The sequence below is a fragment of the Chenopodium quinoa genome, unplaced genomic scaffold (genome assembly GCF_001683475.1).
Source record: "Chenopodium quinoa cultivar QQ74 unplaced genomic scaffold, ASM168347v1, whole genome shotgun sequence".
NCBI lineage: Eukaryota > Viridiplantae > Streptophyta > Magnoliopsida > Caryophyllales > Amaranthaceae > Chenopodium > Chenopodium quinoa.
Genome location: NW_018743285.1, coordinates 793,110 through 817,675, shown reverse-complemented (window position 1 = coordinate 817,675; position 24,566 = coordinate 793,110). Strand labels below are relative to the sequence as shown.

The 24,566-nt window shown below is 35.1% G+C and overlaps 2 protein-coding genes across 3 annotated transcripts; both read right to left on the bottom strand.

The window, feature by feature from the left end:
* Positions 1–1,437: 1,437 nt before the first annotated feature.
* Positions 1,438–7,443, bottom strand: LOC110735661. The gene is made up of 3 exons (XM_021915850.1): positions 6,930–7,443; positions 5,193–5,273; positions 1,438–2,516 (listed from the first exon to the last, which is right to left on the bottom strand). The coding sequence occupies exons 1-3, from the start codon at positions 7,086–7,088 to the stop codon at positions 2,118–2,120; spliced, it is 639 nt and encodes a 212-aa protein (XP_021771542.1). The 5' UTR covers positions 7,089–7,443; the 3' UTR covers positions 1,438–2,117.
* A 1,232-nt stretch (positions 7,444–8,675) lies between these two features.
* LOC110735659 (protein GIGANTEA-like) lies at positions 8,676–24,298 on the bottom strand. 2 transcript variants are annotated; one of them, XM_021915849.1, is made up of 16 exons: positions 24,089–24,298; positions 23,638–23,845; positions 23,344–23,458; positions 21,038–21,109; positions 20,841–20,895; positions 20,587–20,729; positions 20,103–20,377; positions 18,317–18,372; positions 15,408–15,648; positions 15,138–15,288; positions 12,853–13,062; positions 11,045–12,610; positions 10,664–10,732; positions 10,215–10,433; positions 9,784–9,876; positions 8,676–9,556 (listed from the first exon to the last, which is right to left on the bottom strand). In XM_021915849.1, exons 3-16 carry the CDS (start codon positions 23,446–23,448, stop codon positions 9,257–9,259), a joined length of 3,555 nt encoding a protein of 1,184 aa, XP_021771541.1. In that variant the 5' UTR covers positions 23,449–23,458; positions 23,638–23,845; positions 24,089–24,298; the 3' UTR covers positions 8,676–9,256. The 2 variants fall into 2 exon arrangements, with proteins under 2 accessions (XP_021771541.1, XP_021771540.1); XM_021915848.1 differs by having other exon boundaries at positions 23,344–23,845.
* Positions 24,299–24,566: the final 268 nt, after the last annotated feature.

Here is a 24,566-nt window from a genome sequence, read left to right as displayed (position 1 = left end):
AAGAAATTACCTTTGTCAGATGCGGAATTTGCCGATCTATGGATTCGGGGGAACAAATTCCAGTTGAGAGCTTCGAATTGCTTAGAATAAGCGGAAAAAGGAAAAGCGGTTTAGTGGCGAAAATTAGGGAAAAGCAAATTGAAATTAGCGAAAGGAAATAAGGAGAAAAAGTGGGACGAGCGGCTTAAATACCTTCCAGAAATGGGAATCTTGGGAGTCCGCGCCACTAAAACCCTCACTAACTCCACTTAAATGCCTCACTGATCATATGCTTCTTTATTTAACTACCCACTAAACCATCCAACTTCCCAATTAATTCAAAATAACCGTTATTCCCTCAAATAACTCCAAAAGTTCAAATTTTAATTAAATCCTTTGCCTCCCTCCATTTTGCAAGTCAAACCCGTTTCGACAAGATCCCAAATCGGGTTTGGGGGGCAAGTTGTTTGGGTCCAATTCACTCTAATTGGGCCAGACCACAAACCATTTAATTAAAACCCCAAAGAAGGTTCAACCATCTCAAAGCATGCCAAGTCAGTCAATGGTTCAGTCAACGTGGCAAGCCCACTTGGTATCAAGGCCCATTTATCTATTGAGGAAGGTATAAAAGCCTTCACTCTCCTCTCTCTACATTCATTCACTTCAAGCCTCAAGCAATTAATACTTTTGCATAACATTCTTTCTCTAAAACACTATACTGACTTCGGCATCGGAGGGGTCTTGCTCAACACAACCCCCGAGGCCAGTTTACGTGTGTTTGCCGTGCAGGAAACCCTCGTCCTAGTTATCACTTGGACCGAGACCAGTTTTCAGCCCATAAAAAAGGTCCAGACGAAGGACCTATTGTTTTCACCCGAAACAATTTTATTTTCCTATTTTTTAATATTTAATAATCGTGACATTTCTCATTTGGAATCTTCAATATGATTTAGAGAAAAACTATAATTTTAAAATCTTTAATATACAACAAAACATACTAATAATTTTAGAATCTTTGATAAATATACAATAAAACATACTAATATGAAATGTTTTTAGAATCATCGTTATGTGTAATTTCAAAATATATTTTTTTTAGTAATGTGTATTTGAAGATTTTTTTTTTTTTTTTTTTGAAAGCAAATGTGTATTTGAAGATATTGATGCTCAAATGTATATGGTAAAAATTGTGCAAAAAGTTAAACGCAACAAACAAGAAGACTTGGGAAAAAAAAAAACAAAAAAAAATACACCTAGTTTAACCCTGGTTGAACTGAAGTTTACAAAACTGCACTAATAATAAGCTGATTTTTATATAATTCTTAAAAAAAAAAAAAAAAAAAAAAAAAAAAAGAATAAAAAATAAATAAAAATTGAACTAAATTTAATTAAAAACAGCAGGATTGCAAAATCTAAGCATAAATATAAATAACATTATGAACTCAACTGACACCAATATAAGTAAAACTTCATTAGAATATAAGTAGAGGTATTTTTTATCACCTCAAACGAGGATCAGAAATTTCGAATGCTATTCTTAAATACCTATATCAGGCAATCATCCATCAGCCAAATACAATGTTATCAGGCAATCATCTATCAGCCAAATACAATGTTGTGAAAATCCAAAAGCAAAAAAGCCACTCAGAATTATGAATGTGGCTCTGCAATGAAAAACACACACTATACCCCCTAGTTAACATGAGTGATGTACAGATAAACAAACTAAAAGAGAGCAGTAAATACATTCATTCTTGAATAATCAACAGTAAACAATACCAAATTAGGCAATTCGACATTAATAAACTACTTAAGCAAAAAAGAAAAGGAAAAAAAAAATTGTATACTACTTTAACACCACCATTTCATAGACAAAACACTAATTCATTGGACTGCACTGACAACCTCAATCATGCGTCCGACATACAAACACACAACCCTTCCATCCTATTCACACACCTCAAGCCAGTGAATAGCACAAATGTTTATTTTTTGTCCCGAAACCATATTCACCCAATCTGTTGCTCTCTTCACCAGGGAAACTATGTAGCATCAGAACAACAAACGACCCCAAACTATCCCACAAGGAATAGAATATTCAGCCATGGCAAGCATCTTATGGGACAGATAAAGAACAATCAGTAGTTAGATTCTGGACCTGGGCTATCTTGATGCATGTCCATTGACGAATCATTTGAATTTGAATCCCTGACCTGATTATTTGCATAATTGTTTTCATTACTTCTTGCACCATTACCAGATGGGGGACCTCCACTGGGGCAATATCCTCCTTGAGCAAGATGATAGTGCTGTAGAGTCCTGCGGACAGGACTTGCCAAAGCATTGGAGAAGACTGAATTCTTAGTCTGATTATCAAATTGCTCAGATCTAGTTGCCTGAGCAGTTGGTGTTTGGGCTGATGGCCCAGAAACAAGGAATCCTGTATTTGCAAAATTTGCCGGAGCTTGGGAATTGTGATGCAGGACCGGAGCTCGAGGGGACATAGACGGTTCATCTCCACAATAATCAAGCTCGTTCTACATGATACCAGTGACTAGTGAGTAAATATGTAAATAAGAAAGTCATGATAGCAAACAATTTAAAATTCAAAATAATCAAATTCCAAAAACACAATTCTTTTTCTTTCTTCTCTTTATTGTTGTGGGATCATGGGAATAACATTTACACTAGAGCAACTGTGATAGACATCAGTTTACCAAAGAAACTGCATGCCAAGTTAGGAAACAGCAGACTCACACAAAACTAAGCATAATGTATGATCATTGTAAATTTAGGCCATTAATAACAACTGTTCTAAAACTTGAAATAGAGTTGGTAATTCAGCTTTAAAACAATCCATAAAGCACAAAAGAAGCAATCATCTTGAACCAAAAGTTCCAAGTGCAATTAAGTTTTCTAGCACTTCTGGGCTTCTAGTGCACACCCTAATCTGTATGTTTAACATAAAGCAGCAGCAAATATTTATAAAATGCATGAAGACAGGTAAACACATCAAGAAAGATTAACAAAAGAAAAGACAAGTAAGAAGCACAAGAAGTCCCAGCAGGCAAGCACAGCATTTGGCAGTACCGTTGCTATTCAAAGCAGTCAAGCTGAGAGTGTTAGACAAGGATATGAAATTCAATTTTACAGTTAGAAGATAGTGTTACAGAATTGGTGTTATGTCCATGCACAGCATATCATAGCCACAAGCCCACAATGTAACTTTCTAACTTATATCACCAGTAACAAATGGCGTACAGGAAATCTGTCAAACTTTAGGGTCATACCAACTTTTCAGTTTTGCACAATCTGTCGGCTAATTTATTAAAAAAAAAAAAAAAAAAAACCTGCACTGCAACAGTTTGCCCACACATTCTATAATCACCATTCTTTTTTAGGAGTAATTTTATTGAAACTTCACAATAAATAATACATTAAGTAGACAATATGTTCTAACAGAGAAAGCATATAAAAAAAAATTAAAAATAACTACAAAACAACACAACACTGTAGCCCATGAGGAAGCCAATTAAGTTATTTATCCAGCAGTTAATATGAATCATCAGGTCTTTAACCACATACATACGCTTCCTCAAATATAATTTCCACATTTGATCAAGCGAAAAAATGCCAATACAATCAACTACACCTATCACAATGAAAAGTTAAAGTGACGCACAGGCGCACAAATAAAATAAAATAAAACTAGAAACAGATACTAAAACAGTGCAATAGAACGAAACAACTCATGTTTCTCATTCCAAAATCTCAGCAGGATAAGCACAACTATTTGGGTAAATAGAGTATTGATTGTCATCCAAACAGCCAATCACTCTCCTCTCTTCACAAGACATTGACCTCTTGGTTGACTACCCTACCGCATCGTTATGGGAATCATCTCCCTTACATTCTCTCCGCTTGAGGTGTATCTCATAGGATTAAAAAAGGTTGGTTGAGGTGGAAGAGTGTGACGGAGATTTATGTCTTCTAGGATAAATTCTACCGAAAGGTAATTAGGCCTGCATTGTTATATGGTACAGAATGTTGGGTTATGAAGCATTGTCATGCGCATAAGATGAATGTGACGCAGATGCATATGTTGCAATGTATTTGTGGCTATACAAGAAAAGATCGGTCAAGTAATAAGATGATTAAGAAGAACATAGGGGTTACGTCTATTGAATACAAAATGAGAGAGAATCACCTAAGGTGGTTTGGCCATGTAAAGGAGACCAAGTAAGGCTTTGGTAAGGAGACTTGAAGAGTTATTTCAGTTATTCCCTTTGCTAAAGTTTTTTCAAACCATTATTTATTTATTTATATATACATGTCATTCCTCTCCTTTATATCCCCTTACCTCTCTTTTAAACACTCTTAAATATTATTTGGATTCTCTTTTTGTTTATCTCTTTACACACCTTTTTTTTGTTATTTATTTTTTTATTCAATCAAGTATCTTGCTATGACCCTTTTCCTTTTCGGACAGTTCTTTATGATGATTTATGCTAGCCAACCCCAAATCACTTTGGGACTAACGTTTACTGTTGTTGTAGTTGTATACTTTCTGCTTGGCCACCCCATCAACACTCACAAACTCCAAGAACATAAATCCCAACTAGTGTCGTTTAGATCTACATGATCCAATCCAAAAACCTGATACTTATACATCTAAATCAACCATGACTTTTAATAGGTAAGCAGCAAAATATTATCAAACACAAAAATCATGTTGTTCTAACATAAATCCTCATAAAGGCTTTGCCCCTTTTCAGGGAAGAGAAGAAAAAAAAAATTGTAACATTTGAGTTTGTTATAGCAAGCCACCCTTAGCAAGAAATATAATAGGACAAGATATTACAACCTGCGATCATTTCTGAAACTTCAGAAACTCAAAGTGGCAAAACAACAAAAAAACTAACAAACATTTTAAAATTAATGGATCATGTGGAAATAAGCATGAAAAGCTAGCATAAATTTCAAAGATCACTGCAGGTTACAGCCATTCAAGAAAGCTTGCACAGTGAGAGCGAGTGAGCGACAAAGTAATGCTTCTCTGACAGACCTTATAGAGTTATAGAAGAAAACTCAGGCAATTTCAAAGTGTCTATTTTTCTACGAACAATAATGGTCTCTTACATTACAAAACAAAGATAAAGAAAATTGTGGAAAGCAAAATAGAGGGAAAAAGAAAATTAGATTCATATATAAACCTGGATGTAAGTTAGAATGTCAACTGTTCCTGCTCTACCTCCTGCCTCTTGCTGTCTCAAAATCCACTGGTAAAGCTTTTCCTGAAGAAGTGAAAGCAATACTATGATGATTGTATCTTATGTAGACTTGTAAAGAAAAGAATATCAACAAACCAATATAGTAAATCAAATAAAAATTACTATATATGCACTAGGAAATAATATCTGACCAATTGTTGAATAAATCGGTACATCAGTTGTAAAGTTACTGTAAAATGACTAAAAGTTACCCCAATATAAATTAATGTAACCTTGTTTTTGTTGATAAACTTGCTCTCTGTAAAAGAGTAAAAATCAAATCCCAATGTGTGAATGTAACCTTATTATTTGTATAAAACTTATCGCATGGCCTATTGACATTAAAATCATTTCAAATCATCAGGTTAGTTTTACCCTCAAAGTTGGTTAAAAGTGTTCGACGTACACCCGCTGTACACAATATTTTTTTTTAAAACAAAATTGGCAGAAATGAAGGGACTTCTCGTGCAAATGAGTGTTCATACGCCAAGAGACGATTAATGCACTTGCAGATACACATAGTTACATAATTGCTATCTGAACATGAAAACAGCGACTGTACCCCACTATCATACGGTTCATTTTAAACAATTACTGACCAATAGATCAAAGTACTAAAACTACTATTGTTTCACAGAATAACACAATTGCCTTTTTGAAGCCCAACATCATCAAGCTCTCACCATAACTGACTAAATAGTACATAGCATCCTCTCAAATCAAGTTCATGCATCATTTAATGCTATGAATAACCTCGTGACCTTGAACAAAAAACGACAACTTTACGGTTCCATCCTAATAATTGAAGCAGACAAATTCCCCAAATAAGTTGGAAAGTGTTGCTTAACTTTCCTTAAAACAAATGAAATAAATCAACGACAACTTCCAATTTTCCAACATTGAAATTGCCAATTAACAATGCCCTCAATTAACTCTCCTCTACAAAATCCTCAAATAACATGTTTCCATAAATCGAATGCTTAATGAAGCACATAAGCATTCACCGTCATCCATTACGACACATGACACCTACACGCCATCACTAACAATTGACCATACAAGGGATATAACCTCAACAAAAAGATATTCTTTGCTCCAACCTCAAGTAAACAATATCCCAAAAAGCAGTTCACCACCTTCAAAACATAGACAACAAAAGCTATCCCAGTATATACAATTCAATACATTTCTCCAATACTAAAGTTCATAAAACAATGAGATTACAGTCCTAAACCAAATTACAGCCCTCAGAAAGTACAACAAGAAAGTAAATTCTTAAAAGGCAGAATTTGGATGAAACAAATACTACATTCCAAACAAGAATCTTACATTTGAAATTTAAAAAACAAATTAAAAAAAAATTAGGCATTTCAACAAATTTAAAAAACACCATTTTAACACACTCAAACTAAATATTAAAATTAAAATTAAAAAAAAAATAAAAAAAAAACCCACAAAAATCCCTCATCATTAAAATTCACAAATTTAAAAAATTAATAAAAAAAAAAAATCATACCGACAAATTAAATCCATAAAAAATTACAAATTAAAAAAAACCCAAATCAGAAAACCCTCATATCCAACAAAATAATTAATTAATTAAATAAATAAAAAAACCCTAATCAATTCAACCAAAATACAAAAAACCCAATTGAAAAAAAGTGAGAGAGAAAATCATACAAGTCCATGACGTTCACCAGCTTGAAAGGAGAGTTTCTGATGGTTCATGGCTTGGGTATAAAGCTGTGAAAGAGAATTAGCCGCACTACAAAACGATGTATACATGGTTCGATCCACCTCATCAAGGCTTGTTGCTATCGACTTCCTCTTTTTCGCCATCGTTTAATCTCGCACGGCCGATTTCTATGAATTAACAATCGCACGGGCGGTGCACGGTGGCCGGAGTTTTTTGTAATTAGTTTTGCGGCGTCGGCAAATTATGAAAAAATAAGCAAGGAAAATAATATAAGGGTGTGTGTGAGTATATATATAAGGGATGAAAAATAATTTAATTAGGATTATAATTGTAATTATAATTATATACTTTTTTAATTGAATTTAGATTGAAGGTTGGGGAGATGTGATTGGAAGAGGTAAAGGGAAAGTGTTTGGATACTATAAGGGGAAAGAGGAGAGGGAAGATAGAAAACCTATGAGAGGGGTGTGATACTTTTTGCTTTTTTGGAAATTTAATTTTGGAAGTAATCAAAAATAAATTATTGATAATACATGAGAAAACAAAATTGAATTTGACTATTTACGTTGTTAAAATTATATCGAATGGTGTATTAGTGTGTATGTCAAAATATATACAGTTTAGGATATTTTGTTTGAAATTTTGAATCTATTTATTTACAATAAGATAAGTTGATTGTTATTTTGTCGGTAAAGCTAATGTTTATTGTAACGGTGGTTGAAATGTAGCAACTAGCAACTCATCAATCATTAGAATAAAATGGCAACTTATAAGGACGCCACAAGAGTAGAATATTCACACTGCGATGAATTCTATGTTGCCTTCATCGTACCCATTGTACCTTTTTCTTTCTCAAGAATTCAAGTAGCCGAATCATCTCCCAATCTTTAAGATTGTTGATTCTCCTCCCAATTCCTACTGCTAATTGTTCCTCTCAACCTCACTCTCGCTCTTTGTTTTTCCTCTAATAATAATTACATAAAATTTCGGAATCATTGTTATCCTACAAACTCTACAACTTTAAGCTCGCCAATTAGGGTAATAAAACTCATCCACCTATTGCCATTTGAGCCACCAAACAATCTTTTCATCCTAACCAAAAGTTGTATTTCTCCTAACTTGTTCTCACTCCAACCCTTATTGTTTGCATCATTTGTTTTCACGATATCTAAAAAAACATTTTTGATTGTGAATTTATTTAATTGTGCATTAGAGAAAAAAAAAAAAAAAAAAAAAAAAAAAAAAAAAAAAAAAAAGAATATCATATTTTGAAAATATAAGAAGCATCTTTTAATGAACCTATTTATCAAAATTTCACATTAATATGTTTTCCTTATTAATCAATGGAATCCATTGTCTATATAGATGAACTATGACTCTAATAAGGCAAAAGCAGAAGTATGACCTAATAAACTGAGAAGAGCTAGGATAGTAGAAGACCCATACTTCTACTTTTGCCCCGAATCCATATTTGAAAAACTATCGTTATGAGTTTTCCTCAAATTCAGTGGCGGTTTTTGATAGCTCTACCTTGTAGTTGTAGTCAATTCTCAGCAAACCCACAGAACCTTTTGGTGAGGACCTCATCATTCACTGAATTCATTGTCGTCTGAATGAGTATGTAGGTTAAGCTGGATGGAACTCATGGAAGAATACATACCAGTAGGGAACTAGGGATGCTGCGCGCATCATTCTAAATCACACTATCTTTTATGTACTTGAATTAGGCATAGAAATTAAATTTGAGAAGACATCAAATTACTTGGTACTCTCGTATCAACTCCATACAGAATCGTTCATGTGCTACTAACAACAGGGGGAAAAAATGAAAAAAAGAAAAAAAAAAAAAAGTCAAAACACCATATTAACTGTATTTATACAACTACTTGCCATTTTTACCCTCCCACAATTCTCTTTTCATGGCCATATTTTACAATGAAGTGAGACACAACGACTGAGAAAATGACAATGTAATCAGCTCGTGGCTGTTGAAGGAAATATTCCCTTCTGACTCCTAGTTTTTCTCCTTGATAACAAGTCATCTACAGCCAAATATAACCTGCAGCGAAGCAGGTATTGGTTGAGACTATGATTGCTGCTGTGGTCACTCCCTGTCTCACAATACATGTATCATTTGACTTGGATATTACTAGCACATTGGACTACAAATGAAACGAGTTTTACATCACTGTGCTAGAAGACCTATCCACCTCCTAAAAATCAATTGCCTGAATGGCTGTCAGGATTAAATTTTCCTCTGTTTTCACAAACAAATAACAGAGTAGGAACTCAGAAGATAGTAAAAAGGATGTCAGATGGTTATTGTACACCCTAGTTCCTTGGCTGCCGTATCAAGATACTCGATAGTCTTTCCTCTTGCTAGTCGACTATGAGCCTCCCACGTCAAACACTTTTCAATATCTGTGTGCCAGTCAATGATCCCTAAATGCAAGTATTGAAAGGGCGATTCGTGGATACCATTTCTATTTTCCTGTTTAAAACCAAATTTTACTGAGCCATTCTGCTGTATGTCTCGGAGAACAGAAGTGCTTAAAGCACGAACATGTGCACTTGGATGAGAGAGGCATGTTATAGTAGCTGGTAGTCGGCACTGCAAAAAGGAGCAAACAATATCAGTCAAAATATATCCTCCCACAAGGCCACAATCTCTCTCTCTCTCTCTCTCTCTCCTAAGGACAAGGGTGCAATCCCATTCATACTATGGCATGATTGGTAGCAATATCATTTCCAGGAACCCCTTGTATAAAGATGGCTATAAGGTTCCTTGAGTGCATCATCTGCTTCCATTTGAAGTAAATAATCTAGGTAAACTCATACCTTTAAAAGATTGGAGAGACCATCTGCAACAGCCAATCCAGATTCTCCCCACTTCAGTACTGATTGAACTGCCCTGGCAGTTGCTTCTAGCAGCTGTCAAAAAGTCAGTATAAAACATTATAAAGTTCATCCAGACATTAAAGTACGATATTATAATCATCTTACTAATTCTGCATCTCTTAAATGTAACAGCAAAAACCACCCAATTTTTACTAGTCACATAACTCTTTGTTTGTACCTAGATATCACTACACTTTGAAAGTTTTAAAAGTATTCATAATTGCAGGACAAGACGATTTCTGAAAAAAAAAATAATAACATAGCAGTGAGCAAATGAAACATAGCTTTCATGATGATAATGAAAAAATAAAGGAAAATAAAGCAAGTGAAAGCAGGCATTTCAATCTAGAGCTTGTGTCCGATTTTTTTACCTCCAACTGAGGAAGAGTGCAAGCTTCTCCATCAACAAGCATCCCGTCCGTCGCACGCAGAAGAAGATCTGAAGCACTTGCCAGTATGACCAGTGATTCGGGCGTATCATAATTTCTCATCAATTCCACCATCAGCTTTACGATTCGCTGGTTAATCTTCCACATTTTCTGTCCTTGATCATCATCCTTGGCAATCCAAGGCTGTAACTCCCTTTCAGCCTGACCAAAATAAAAAGTTACTAAATAAAATGTATTTGTATTAAACAAGATCATAATTTGAGACATGTTCAACACCAATAAATTTAATATTTTTGGTAGGAATCCTAGGACATTAAAAATGCCTTATTAATAATATCAGGCACAGAGTATTGGTGAGTTTGGCCCCACTCTTCTATTGTCCGAATCAATTTAAAAATAAAAAATGCATAGCAATGGAGTAGACATTGAACCTGAAGAACAATCCCAGCTGCTGCTTTAGCAGGTGATGCAGATACAACATTGCATAGTGCATCAACAACCTGTATCAACAAAATGTAAGATGGAAGGGCAATCATATAGAAAATTCATCAATGTGTTGATATAATTGAAGTATTGCAAACTAATATCGAAAATATTATTCTGCAATGTATTGCTAAATAAGGTAATGCAGGCTAACAAGTGAAAATTCACAACATGGAAACAAACTTAATGTCTGATGAGGTAAATGGTAGTTATAAGGAGACATGGGAGATATGATGCAGAATAAGGCAGTAATAATATAAAAACGGTAGGGAACTAAGAAGATAAGTTTCTGACAAATGGTTATTGTTGTAAAATTTGGACATGCATACCTTTCTCCATCCTTGCTGTGCAGAGGTACTTTCTGCACTAAATTGAGTTTCAGGTGATGCAATCAACTTGTGCCAAAGGAGTGAAACAACTGAGAAGCAAAGTTCTTGTTTCTCTTCAAGTACTGATTGCAGAAAAATTTGTACACTGCAATTTAAACCTATATGCCTGTCCATCGTAAGGAAATGAGCCAAATCTGAGGCATCAAATTGGAAGTTGGCAACCCTTTTACCCGCAATATTTCCAGCATCATCGTCTGTGTATATAGCCTTCCCACAATTTAGTAAATTCTTTGAATGGGAAGAATCTTCACAAATTAGTGATGATGGCACTTCTGATTGAAAAGAAACAGTCCCTGCACAATCATTTTGTTTTCTTCGATTGGAAACAATTGGCGGGCCCCTCCACACTGGTGTTTGGGATAGATGAGCTTCTAGTGGTTCTGCCTTGTTGGCAATAGATGCAACTGCTTTTCTGTGGATATCAATTAGATTATACAGTGAAGAAGCCCTGGTGTGAATTTCATTATCCCATTTACAACGCATTAAGATAGAAAGGGCATTCATGCAAGCCTTTGATCGCCTGAATAATTCAGAAATGTGGGCAGCAACCATAGCAGCAGCAACTATTTCATTTGAACTGTAACCCCGTGATGTGCCAATGGTTGATGGTTTCAGTGAAAATAAAGCTTCCAGAATTGCCAAAATTCTACGAGTATGACGGACCGCAGAGTCAACGCCGTCCTTGAATTCATGAGATATACCATTTAATTTGACAGGCTTGGCAATATCCGCTGAATCTTTAGAAATTGAAGGATCAGACATATTTGCAATCAAAGGAAACAGCTGAAGTTCACATGCTAGAGCACAAACAGCAGCCAGCACATACGAATCAAATGCCACAACAGGTCCTTGTTTTTTGGATTTCTTACTTCTGGGTTCTCTCTGTCTCTTAGAATTCTTTGATCTTGAAGGGCTAGATTGACTGGATTCTGAGTGTTTGGTAGTGTGTTCAGCATAGTTATCCTCACCCCTCGAACTTTTCCCATTTGTGTGAGCTTCATGACTAACACAGACAGTTAGCACCACAAATAGCAATCGAGAAGCAAGCTCTGCAGAAGCACACGATTCCAAGAACAATGAATGAACCATGGTGCGGAGCTCGGCCACAGCTAGGTTTTTGGATGCTGGGCCTGCTTCAGAACTGTATCTTGATCTTCGATTTTCTTCCGGAGAAGACTCAAACGGAAATGTTCTCCGTAGAACTGCTTCAACAGTAGCCACAAATATTTTCATAAGACATGCTTCGGATGGGCTTCCTCGAGGTAGATACTCCAATACTTTAAGGAGAGGTATGTACAAGTTCCATGATAATAGGGGGGGCTGCAATGGTGTAGCAACTATTATTTCAGGAAGATCAACAGCTGAAGAGCTTAATGGTATCAAACCATAAGCAGCTTCCCATATGGTACAAATTCTCCATTCCACCTCTGGACCATGGGCACAAAGCATTGATGCAATGCCCTGTGCAGTGGCTTCAATTGTAGCTTCAGCAGCAGGCATTTCTATCTGGTTTAAAAAAAAAAAAGAGTCCCAGTAGAGACAATCAGACGGTATCTTCAAGGAAAGATAAGGTTCTACGATACGTTATGGGATGTTTGGAAGAATAGAATAACTACCAATGTAGATACTATTTTAGAAAACTTTACACAGAATGTTCTTCCTCTCCGGCTCTCCTCCACACCCCCCCCCCCCAAAAAAAAAAAAAAAAAAAACACCCCAGATCATCCAAATTAAGATAAATATATTACCTGCTTTCTGTAGCATGATATATAACCACCCAAAGGTTCATGCTGGACGTCAACCCCTTCAACTTGTCTCAATGGTGGAAAAAGCAAGGCAGGCTGAGAAAGTATGCGGAACAACAATGCTGCTGCAGCATCAGCAGCAATACCTTCTCTCATAGACATTGCTATGCCAATAGCTCTCAGAAAATGTAGATGCATCCAGTTTCTTGGCAACTGCACAAAAGCAAGGCATACATAGATAAGAAGTAGCATTGACAGATAAAGAAGGCCCATATACACCGAAATTACATGTCTAGCTGATTACAACATATGCCAGTTAAAGCATTACAGAACACAATGGTTTGGTTTACCAAACTAACCCTTCTGTACCCAAAGAAAAAATAAAGAAACTGAAAAAAACCAAATAATACCAAGGGAAATTTCACAAAACTTTTAGAAGGGCAGTAGTATCACTCCAAGAAACTGCCTTATAGAGTTAAAGTGACCTTATTGACGGGCATAACTGCACATACAACTTATATACCTCTGTTCAGAACTTTTAAGTGATTCTATGTGCTAATTATTAGAGATTTTATTGAAGCACTGCCCTTATGCCATCATACCTTACTTTCATCCTCCAAAACTAAAGTTAGCAGGTATGTATAGTATACAGGTCCTTTATGACGGGATATAGGACAACATTTATGTATGATACAAACACAAAGACTAACAAAGAAGGTAATAACTGGATGCTGCGCGTTACAAACACATTTAAACAATCTATAGCACAAAGTGGTAATGGATGGTAAAAGGTTGGATTTGGGAAAGATGACAGAACCGGAATTTGATAAGTAAAAAGGAATTTATGCATCAATAGAGGAGAAAGAGTCCTTTATTAATACAACTGGATTGCTAGCACGCTGATCTTCCAAAAGCATTTTGCCCCCTTTTCCACCAAAATTTCACAAAATCAACTTGATTATAAAAAAGGATAAATTAATAGGAGATGAGCCTCACAATACCCATTACTGTAATCAGCCTACTCCAAAGGCGTTTAGCTAACTCAAGCTGCAGAAAGAGATGACTCTCCATTTCATAGCAATACATATAAATTGAAGGAAATGGACTTACTTACATCACCAAGTTTAAAGAATATCATATATTTTTAGCCTATCAAGACACACAATTAACAGTCTTTAACCCCAACATTTGAGTAAGTTATGGGGTTTTCTGAGGAGATGTAATGACAAAGGTGTCAGAGCCTTATGCTTTGTCCAACCATTAGAGTAGGAGGCTGCAGATGAGGGGAATTTCCACGTCTATGCACCACTCTTTCAAAAAAGTATATAATTCTATTCTGATCAGATATTTCAGAAGACCAATAAAAGTCGTGTTATTGGGGATGCGGGAGGGAGTTAAGTAGAACTTTATCTTTAACAAAAGCCAAATTTTATGTCATGTGCCTAGCATAGTACTCAGCCTTGTGCACTAGAGTTGCAAAATATAAATGGACGAACAAAGAGATAGAAAAAGAAGAGGATCTCCTGCAATAATCTGATTTTACCATCAGCATATGATGTGAAAATAATTTGAAGGGGAAACACTTTAAAAGTTCAAGCCACAGCTCAATCATTGAATGAGGAAGAATTATCGATCCCATTGTAACAACTATGGTTACAACAAAGAAATATTGAGCACTTGTGAGAATGATCCTCTTATCTAGAGGTCAAAATTAATCTAACTAGAGATAAAGCATGGTCATGAAAAAATTAACTCTTTATGTACAAGATAAAATGATTTATAGTTTTATACTTTAAACTTTCGTCCTCGAGAGCAATTTGTGTCATCCACTGTTGTGAGTAACAGTGATTGAAACAGCCAAATAAGGTATAAATGTGCATACACCCCATATCGACAGTCACAATGAGATCACAGATATAATCGCAATCACAATATTAGTCCAGGAGCCACTCTAGCTTATAATTTTACGACATAGCAAGTGTATTTTGTAACCATCCCTTTGACAAGATTTCTTATCTACTTAAAGAGTACATCCTCATTAACGATTAATACTTCATTTTTATTTATTAAAGGAAACTCTAAGAAAATAATGCCATATTTATGAAATATATATATATATATATCTATTCTATATAATGCCCAGCGTTTATCATTTTGGATAAGAATAATTAGAAGTCACCAACAACCAAGTTTGGGAAAACAGTAATGGAGTCCATCGCATCACCAGAACAAAGGAAGACAAAAAAGATCATGTGTAGTAGATACAGTCATATGGAACGTGATCTTACTCTCATCCCAGTTGCATAATCTTCAGCTGCCCGAAGAAGTTCCACAAGTTGTACTGCAGCATCAAGTGCATCTGGAGCCCATGATGGTGGTGCTTCAAGAAGTCCAAGCAACAATCTCTGAGTGGAACTTGGTGTAGCGATTGCATAATACCTTTTGCAATTAAAAAAAAAAAAATTGTTAAAAAAAAAAAAAAAGATAACCAGATAAATATTAAAAGAATATTGCACTAAAGAGGAATCAATCAGTGAGTTCTTAGGTCAATAATTTACCGATGAAACAAACGTGCATATGGTTCAACTGCAGGTAAACCGGCAACTAGATGCTCATCCAAAGCTGTTGTTGGAGGAGGAAGCAGAAGGGCAGGAACTGCAACAGCTGTTAAACTAGCAGTCTCGTATCGCGTGACTTCTTCGTCACAGACACTTAATATAACACCAGCACCATTTGCAACAGCCCAACGAGGAGTTGATGGCATTAACTGAGGATGCTTCCCATTTTCACGAGAAGAAGCTGCAGGAAGGAAAGGTAGCCGGAAAATTACTCCAAGTTTTTCTAAGGTACTTCTCACAGTGATAAAAGAGATAAATAGTACAATAGAAGATACATCTTTCTCTCAATTGTTAGGTGAAGATTTAAACCTGGCCAGTTAAAACTTGGTCACATTTCATTGCATGGATTCTCCTACTAACCAGAGGAGAATCCATGCAACGGACATTAGACTACATCAACTTAGCCATTATTTGGCTGCTGTTAAAACACAAAAGAGGACAAATGGAGAATATAATAAATTTCTTTTTGTTCTTTTCTGGGTTGGTAATGGTATCAAATAATCTTTCATCGCCCTAGTGATGGAGCTACGAGTGAGAGAGGAGAATGGGTTGATGCATTGGAAAGGAGAAAAGGCTAAGCATGAGACAGGGGAATGGATGATGTTAAATGTAAATTTTGTATATAAATGACAGTGTTTGACAACCTAAATAATTATCATTTTCAATAAGCTTAACCTTGTAAATTTTCAGGCTAGTAAATTATGCTTGTTCTTGGTGTGATATCTCACAATTTACTATGAAACTGTTTGTAAAGACTGTAATGACAAATTTTATGGGATGAAAAAATATACAACTGTAATGACAAAATTATATTCAGTTGAAAAACATTCGTTATTTGTTAAACAATAAAATCACTAAGATGAATGAAAATTGTCCGCAAACAAGAATTTCTTATTACTCTATGAAATGTATAAAGGTCATGCACAAATCCGGTCGAACATGTTTCAGGCTTTAGTTTTAATAATTGGTTAGCTAGTATTGTAAGTTTGTGCGGGACACGTAAGTGTTTTTAGGATGGATTTTTTTTTTTTGTTTTGCCTTGTCATTTTGCAGTAACAATTATTGTTTAGTTTGTGCCCTGGATGAATGGTTCTAGCAAGTGAGTATTTTATTTCATAAATCAAGTGTAAGAGATTAAGAATCTTATTTTAACTTGGCCAAAAGATAGGAGATGTAAAATAAGCCTCGTAAACATATCATCTTTAGAAAACTAGAGTTGGCATATCATGCGCTTTAATTCCAAGATCTCAAGCAAAATTTTGTTCCAACTCTGTTTGGAGTTGGACAAAAAAAAAAAAAAAAAACAAAAGCCTTGGCATTCCGGCTTCAAATGCATCAAAAAATTTTAAATTAATTTTCATCAGTCTTATATTTTTTCTTATTCTAGACATTGCTCTGCATATACCAGCAAACAAAACGAAGTGGTTATAACAATTATAAGCTGAGGGATCAATATTTTTTAAAAATAAAAACGGAAAATTGGCTTAAAATAATACCAACTATCAATCGCGTGTGTGCAAAATAATTCGAACTCAATTATTTGCTATTAGCGGTACCACCTTTTGTACTATATGTGTCAAATAGTACGCTGATCACCGAAAAAGTATTTCGAGGAATATTCCGCCTACATTTATTAAATTTTTTTACTTAATTTTGATTTTTCTTTTCAAAATACATATTATGTTAACAATGTCCTATATAATCCAAATTAATAATGCCCCACCCCTTTGTTAGGCTCTTTTTATTTTTTTTTTAATTGTCAATTTGTATTTAATTATTTTTTTTTTTTCAAAATACCTGTAGTAATTTCTACTATCACACAATAGTAAAAAGGTTATTTAATGCATTATTATCTTGATATAATTTGTTTCAAAAATCCAAAATTTCCCCACATTCACCAACCAAAATAATGTGGGGAAATTTTTGAATTTTTTAAACAATTTTTGAAACTAATTATAAATTGTAATGCATTTAAATAACATATTTACTATTGTGTGGTGGTAGACATTACTAGAGGTATTTTGAAAAAAAAAAATTTAAATACACATTGAAAATTCAAAAAAAAAAAAAAAAAAAAAAAAAAAAAAGCCTAACAAAGAGGTGGGGCATCATTAATTTGGATTGTATTGTAAAAGAAATTGTTAACATAATATATATTTTGAAAAGAAAACAGAAAATTAATAACAAAAAAAATAATAATAAATATAGACGGAATATCCCTTGCGATTCTTTTTCGGTGACCGGCGTACTATTTTGCACGTATAGTACAAAAGGTGGTACCACTAATTGCAAATAGTTGGGTTCGTATTATTTTACATACACCGTTGATAGTTGGTATTATTTTAAGCCAATTTTCCAATAAAAAATTCTTAGAAAGTTAGAACTCTTAGAAGTACTTTTATATAGGGCTTCTTCAGCACCAGCAAACTAACCGATCGGTTGAAGAGTAGATAGTGAAAAAATGTACTCCGTATATACATGTAGTTTTGCTTGATAAATCATCCAGCATGGATTAATAAGCTTGGAAGAGAGAACTTAGTTTTTCCCTTTTACATTTTCAGAAATAAACGAAAAGGCTCACAAATGCTGCTACAGTTATTAATTATTAATTGGCCCAAATTCCCACACTACCCCATCACTATTGCAAGCTAAAAGGTAATTGTATTGCATGCTTCAGGATCATCCACTTCTATTATTTAGTTATATCAAATTATCAGTAGGTACATAAGCCATACATGTGTTCAGTAGCATAATCATGACCAGCACAAGAGTCACAAAAATGCACCAAATGATGGAAAAAAAAGGAAAATCTCCAAAGAGAGATCTCCTTCTAAGAAATTTTGACTCACCAATCATAGGCGGCTTGAGTTCTCCAGCGGCATACCTTCCCATGACACCACCACACCTATCATTATTTCCAAAAGATTCAGCAGGGAAACATAATTAAATTTACACGTACATCCATGCAAATAAAATTCCAGGGAATTCACATTGAAGCACTTCCAACAATCATACAAATCATGTATGCCCATGATAAATTTGACAAACATTCAGGTATTCGAATGGAAGATCACAGCAGATCGCAAGATTATCAGGTTGAGGTAGCATGCTATTCACTCAATAATCTCCACCAACAGCCTCCCCCCCCCCCCCCAACACACACACACACACAGAGACACACACATACATCCAGTTTGCATAAAATGAATCTGGATTGTTCATGGTTCAGCTATAAAACCCCTCACACAGCTGTCCCAAAAGAGGCGGGGGGGGGGGGGGGGGATTAAGCTTCTCCAAAAGAGCAATAATTAATATTATTAAAAATAATACTATCTCCGTTTTTTATTAGTTGACACGTATTCCTTTTTGGGAAATTTCTTTTTAGTTGACACGTTTCTATTTTAGGCACGTTTTATATGTTAAAATGTCAATTTTACCCTCCCTAATTTCCCAACTCATTTTCTCTCTCCTCCCTTTAGCAAATAATCTGTTTTCTCACTCTTCCATTACCTTCCCCACTCCACCACTTCCATCATCAAATTCATCACCATAAGACCTTCACCATCACCATCACAGCAACCACCACCACCACTTCTCTCTCTTCTCTTCCTTGTAAGTTGTAACATACCCAATTTTCCAAATAAAACCCCATTAAATTAAAATCCCCAAAGCTTCTCCTTGCTTCCTGCAACTCCACCCAACCACGCCACTACACCAAAACCTCGCTGCCGATGACGCCACCTCCCAAAACCACTGCCGCCCAAAACCCTCATGCTATAGAGGATAAAACCTTCAATCGTATATATGAATTTAACATTTTCAGCTAGCTAGTTTGTGCTTTTTTGTTTTCATTGCTAAAAGGAGGAAAGAAAAAAAAATTAGAGGTTAGATGATCTAGAATGGAGGTGCAGACTGTGAGTAGAGGAGGAGAGAGAATGATGGTGAATGGTGATGATGAGAGAGAAAGGTGCTCGTTAGTGGTACAGTAGCTGACTAGCTGGTAAGGGTGGGTGGGTAAGTATAAGGGTATTTTTGTCTTCAACCTTTCTTTCTCACTTCTCCTTAATATGTGTGCCAAAATGAAACGCGTCAACTAAATAAAAGTGTAACTTTGACATCTATAATATTTTATCAGATCTCAACTCCTACCCTGAAAGTGACAGTAATCTGATATTATTATATCTAAGTTTTCAGATTAATAGCTATCAATTTTTTATCATTTTCCAAAGAAATATTTTTTCATGTAGAGATTCTACTAAGAGATGATCATCTAATTATGTCCCTCTCTTTATATCGTACGATTCCTTATGACAATTCATATTAGCCGGCCCCATATCATTTTGGGACTAAGGTTTGTTGCTGTCGTTGTTGTTATTGTAGAGATTCTACTAAGAAAGGCCGAAGGACTTTACATACTTTATTTTTTCTTAAGCTACTATCTATTAACAGGTAAACATGATAAGAATTATAACTCATGATTTCACTTTAAAGTTTGTATTTTATGCAAGCTCAAATCTAGTGATCAATCTGCTACATGCATCAAATCAAGGCATCCAAATCGAATGTACAAATTTCACGAAAAACTACACATTAATTCAAAAACTGAGTAAGTGAATCATCAACTGAAGTACATACCATCTAAAGTAATCACTTTTAATTCCAAGAGGTGCTGCAAGTAATATGTCAGTGATCCAAGGGGACAAAGGCCTTGAAGGTTTTTTTTCACTATGAGCAGAAGAAGAATGAGATGGTTTGGCAACAGAAGCTTTGCTGCAAGTAGCACTATCTATACTGGTGGTGCAATCTTTTGAACTTTGCTTTCGCTCAACTTTGTATATTGGACGATTATAGTGAGTTAAAATTCGCAGTATCTCTCCGCATGCTAGTGCCCACTGCTCAGAATACTCATTCTGAAAAATAGGTAAGAAGTATAAATTTTCTTCAAATAGGAGATTGTGTTACTAATTTGACGAATGAAAAACTATTAATGTATGCCCTAAGCTCTACACTTCTAGTCATGGAACTGAAAGGCTCCTTAGTTAGTGTCAAGAAGAATTATACAGTACCATGGAAACAAAATCATGCAAGAAAAGCTCATAAAAAAGTATGGCGCATGTACCTCGTCATTTGGGCAGAACAGAGAAATGAAAGAGGCAAATGGAGGTCGATCCTTATCATATACCAGAGTCCCATCAATAATAATAGAAATGATAGGAAGAACAACCGCATGCCCATGCTCTGGATGGTGGAGGACAAAAGTGGCTGGCATCATCATAACCACAAGTTAATACCCTTCCTCAATTAAAAAATAAAGATTAATCATTCTAAATACAATTACATCAACCAAAAGGTATAAAAAGGGTAAACTATTACCAAGTACATCATCAAATAGACGTTTTTCATGAGATGGGTAACGAATCCGAATCAACTGAATAGATAGAGAAAGGCATATAAAGTGGTTAGCAAGCTCTGGTAGAAACAGTCATATTAAAGGAGTAGAATCTTTTTATTGAATAATATAAACTAGGGTTTAATGATCATTTTGTATCTGCAAAAGTTGCAGGGAGTACCTCAGCAATGTCTTCTGGAAATTGTTCTGATATGAACTGTCCAAAATACTCAACGTAAGCTGTGATTTGAGCCTAAAAGGAGGGGAAAAGGGAAACGAAAAAAAAAAAATCAGATATATATTAGTAAGAGCTGAAATGATGTAAGCAAGGAACTCAATAAAGTTGGAAGATAATCAATTTGGTAAGATAATCAATATAAAAAACATCAACAATGATACAACTCAAAAATTCATCATAATCAAGCAATAGCATCAAAAGCAATTAGGAAATCTTTTGTTAATGCTCTATATGACATGCCAAGGAAGTTTTTTACATCCATTGGAGAAAGCATATATAACAAAATGATAAAGCTCAAAAAAACATTCTTATCACATGGTTAGCCATCCAGAATAGGTTTCTCACTGCTAATTGGCTCACTAGCTGGGGTTAGATCATTAGAGTTTGATTGTAAGTGCTATGCAATTCTGACCAGGAATCTTTATTCCAAATACCAGATTTTTGCATAGGTCTAGTGGTCCATTATGCCACTGTCAAGAATCTACAGGCCTGCCTATACATTATACCAGGAATATGTTAAAGCATAAATGTATTGAGGTACTATAGAAAGCTGCTGGGTAAGTCTTGTATGCCCCTGCTCTATATCAGCTAGATACCAGCAAAGCTTTTCTTCAAGAGCCATGGATTTATAGATGAAGTCGAGATGCAACCTCATATCAGTCCTATGGGACGCTCAGAAGCTCAACTAGAATAAGCTTGCAAATTAGCAAGGACCCGGCACAATCTTAATTGGTCTACAGCAAGTAGACAGTATAGTAATCTAAGTTTCTTTTTAAGCTTTGGCTTTTCCTAATCAGACCAAGATTGCATCCTGTCCAGTCATTAGCATCATCGGCTTCAACAGTAGTGCTAGTCTGGAATTAGTGAGACAAAGATTTGAATTGTTGATCAAGCTCTTGGCAGATCTTATATCATTAATGACCTGAGATAAAGGGGGTATTATCTTGAGAGGTGGAGGCTGAAATGCTCAAGAAATTTTAAAAAGTCAAAGACAGATATTCTTGATATTTTGCAAGATATTAGGAACCTAGCTTGGAAGAGAATATACTGAAATGTTAGCTTATCATCAAGCCTCAGCTTAACAGTTGAAGTTATCTGCTCTAACAGGGGTGTGCCAATTATCCTGACGTTTGCTAAATCCTTGTTAGAAGACTTGTAAATCACAGATACAAACCTAAACATTTTGCGACCAGGGAACTATGGATATGCCAGTTTAGCAACAGAACACGAACAGGTTACTGTGCCATCCTATAAGATTTCACAGTGTCCTAAAAACCCATGGAGCAAGACACAATATTCCAAATCCTGAGTTGCAATGGTAAATAGTGGAGAAGCATTTCCAAGACTGAATAATTCTTGACAACAGTTGACTTATTGAGCAATCATGTTAAAGCTTGTTGTACATTTCCGTACCACCAACATGTTGCAAATAAATTCTGTATTTCATGATAAATAAGATGCCTTGAACTCTTGAAGCTGATTGTCATTGTTCCAGGTAATAGACACAAGATTTCTAGCGACAACTCATGAGAGTTAGAAGATGTCATCATAAAGCCACTATGTGAACAACAAATTTTACCTGACCCTTAAAGTTACAGCAAATTTCAACTGAGAGCAGAAGGTGGGGAAGCATGAAGAATATATTCTAACAATGACAGTAGCAATAGTAGCTTCATCTGCTTACTCACAGCTTGGACAGCTTTCACTCAGCTTAAGCTACTCAACAATAGTTTATACATGATACTTTCTTGTTATTTCAATGATTCAACCAGCCGCCATACCAATATTTATGTAATAACCTATGTGTTATTACATTTACGTACATTTTTAACCTCAACCTAATCAACTAAGCATTTCGTGACGCCTTTAGTCTTAGGAGCTCAAACAATTACCTCGATCTCTACTTTTTCCCCAAAGTCCAACTAACAATATTTTTAAACTGATCAGATACAAACTCAGCAGGATTGTGTCAAACTTCAGGGTACTACCCAGTCCAGTACTAGAATTGTAGCGAATTTATAAGCCTAGCCGACCTAAGTTTGCCTTAAGATCGATCTTTGTCCACATCCGCCTACTAAAAATCCAAGCTCGACAAGTCAAACCATTGGATGAGAGGTCCCATAATCAACTCCAAGTATCCAAGTTAACAAGCCGACACCATTACACTTACACGAAATACATATCAAACACAAATTACATAACATGACATTTAAAGCAATAAAATTAAAATTAGAGCAAAGTGACACTACCTTCCTCTGCTGTGTATCTTGTGGTGGTGGCCAAAACAAAGAGGAGAACTGAAGGCCATCAATCCACCTTTCCGATGGACGCGCCATATAATCAACCGTCCCCATTTCTCTTATTCTGTGAAAAATAATATTATTGTTTCAACCCAACTACAAACTTCAATCCGAAGGCCGTTACCAATCAAGGATTAGAATCTCATAATTCAGCATCCCAAACCGAGCATCGAACAATCGAACAATGAAGTAAGTCTTCCCAATTTACTTAATCAGTTTCTTCATAAATAAATTTATACTTACAGTTGGGAGCTACTTCTCTTTCTCTTCTTCAGATTACAATTTCAACAGAAAGGTACTATTATACCTTCTTCTTCACCAATTACTTATTCACAAATCACAACAATTACCCCAATTTTTAGCTTCAAACCTTCTGATTTCTTCAATTATCAATCAATTTCTCTATATTCAACGTTTAATTCCTATATTTTACAAATCACACCCAAAAATTCTGCATAATATCACAAAAAAAAGATAATTAAAAATAGTAAAAATCATACTTCAATCATCTATATATACTCAAATTAACAACCAAAAATGAATTAATCGAACTTATAATTCAATAATTAATCAGAGCAATAATTTGATATTATTCACTATAAAAATGAAGAAAAAAAACAGCAAATTATCTAGCTGAAAATATTTTTAAAAAATAAATAAATAAATAAATAAATCTGAAAAACAAAAATCATACCTGTTCAAGATGAAAAAAAAATATCTGAAGCAGAAGATTGAGAGATTCTTGATTTTTGTTACTGGAAAAAATAAAAAGCGAGTTGCAGAAGAAGTGCGGATTTTTTTGGTTGTGAGATTTTGGGATTTGGAGAGAGAGAGGAGGAAGAAGAGGAGATCTTTTTCGGGTCTGTGCGCTACTTGTGTTGCATACGTGGCAATGATATTTTCCTCTCGCCTTAGAGGCCGCATGTCGTTTCATGTTAGATTCGTTCAATCACACACTTGTATAACTACATGGTATGTTACATCCATACCATACCATGTGCTTCTACTATACATGGATGGCTACGTCGCCTTTGCATGGTTATCAACGGTTCGACTTGAGATGTTAACGAGTTGAAAGATCCCAAACGATTGGTTGAGTTTATTAGAGGCCGGCTTGGATTATTTTATTTCTTGGTTGAGCTCGAGTCAATTTGTTTTTCAGGTTGAGAGCC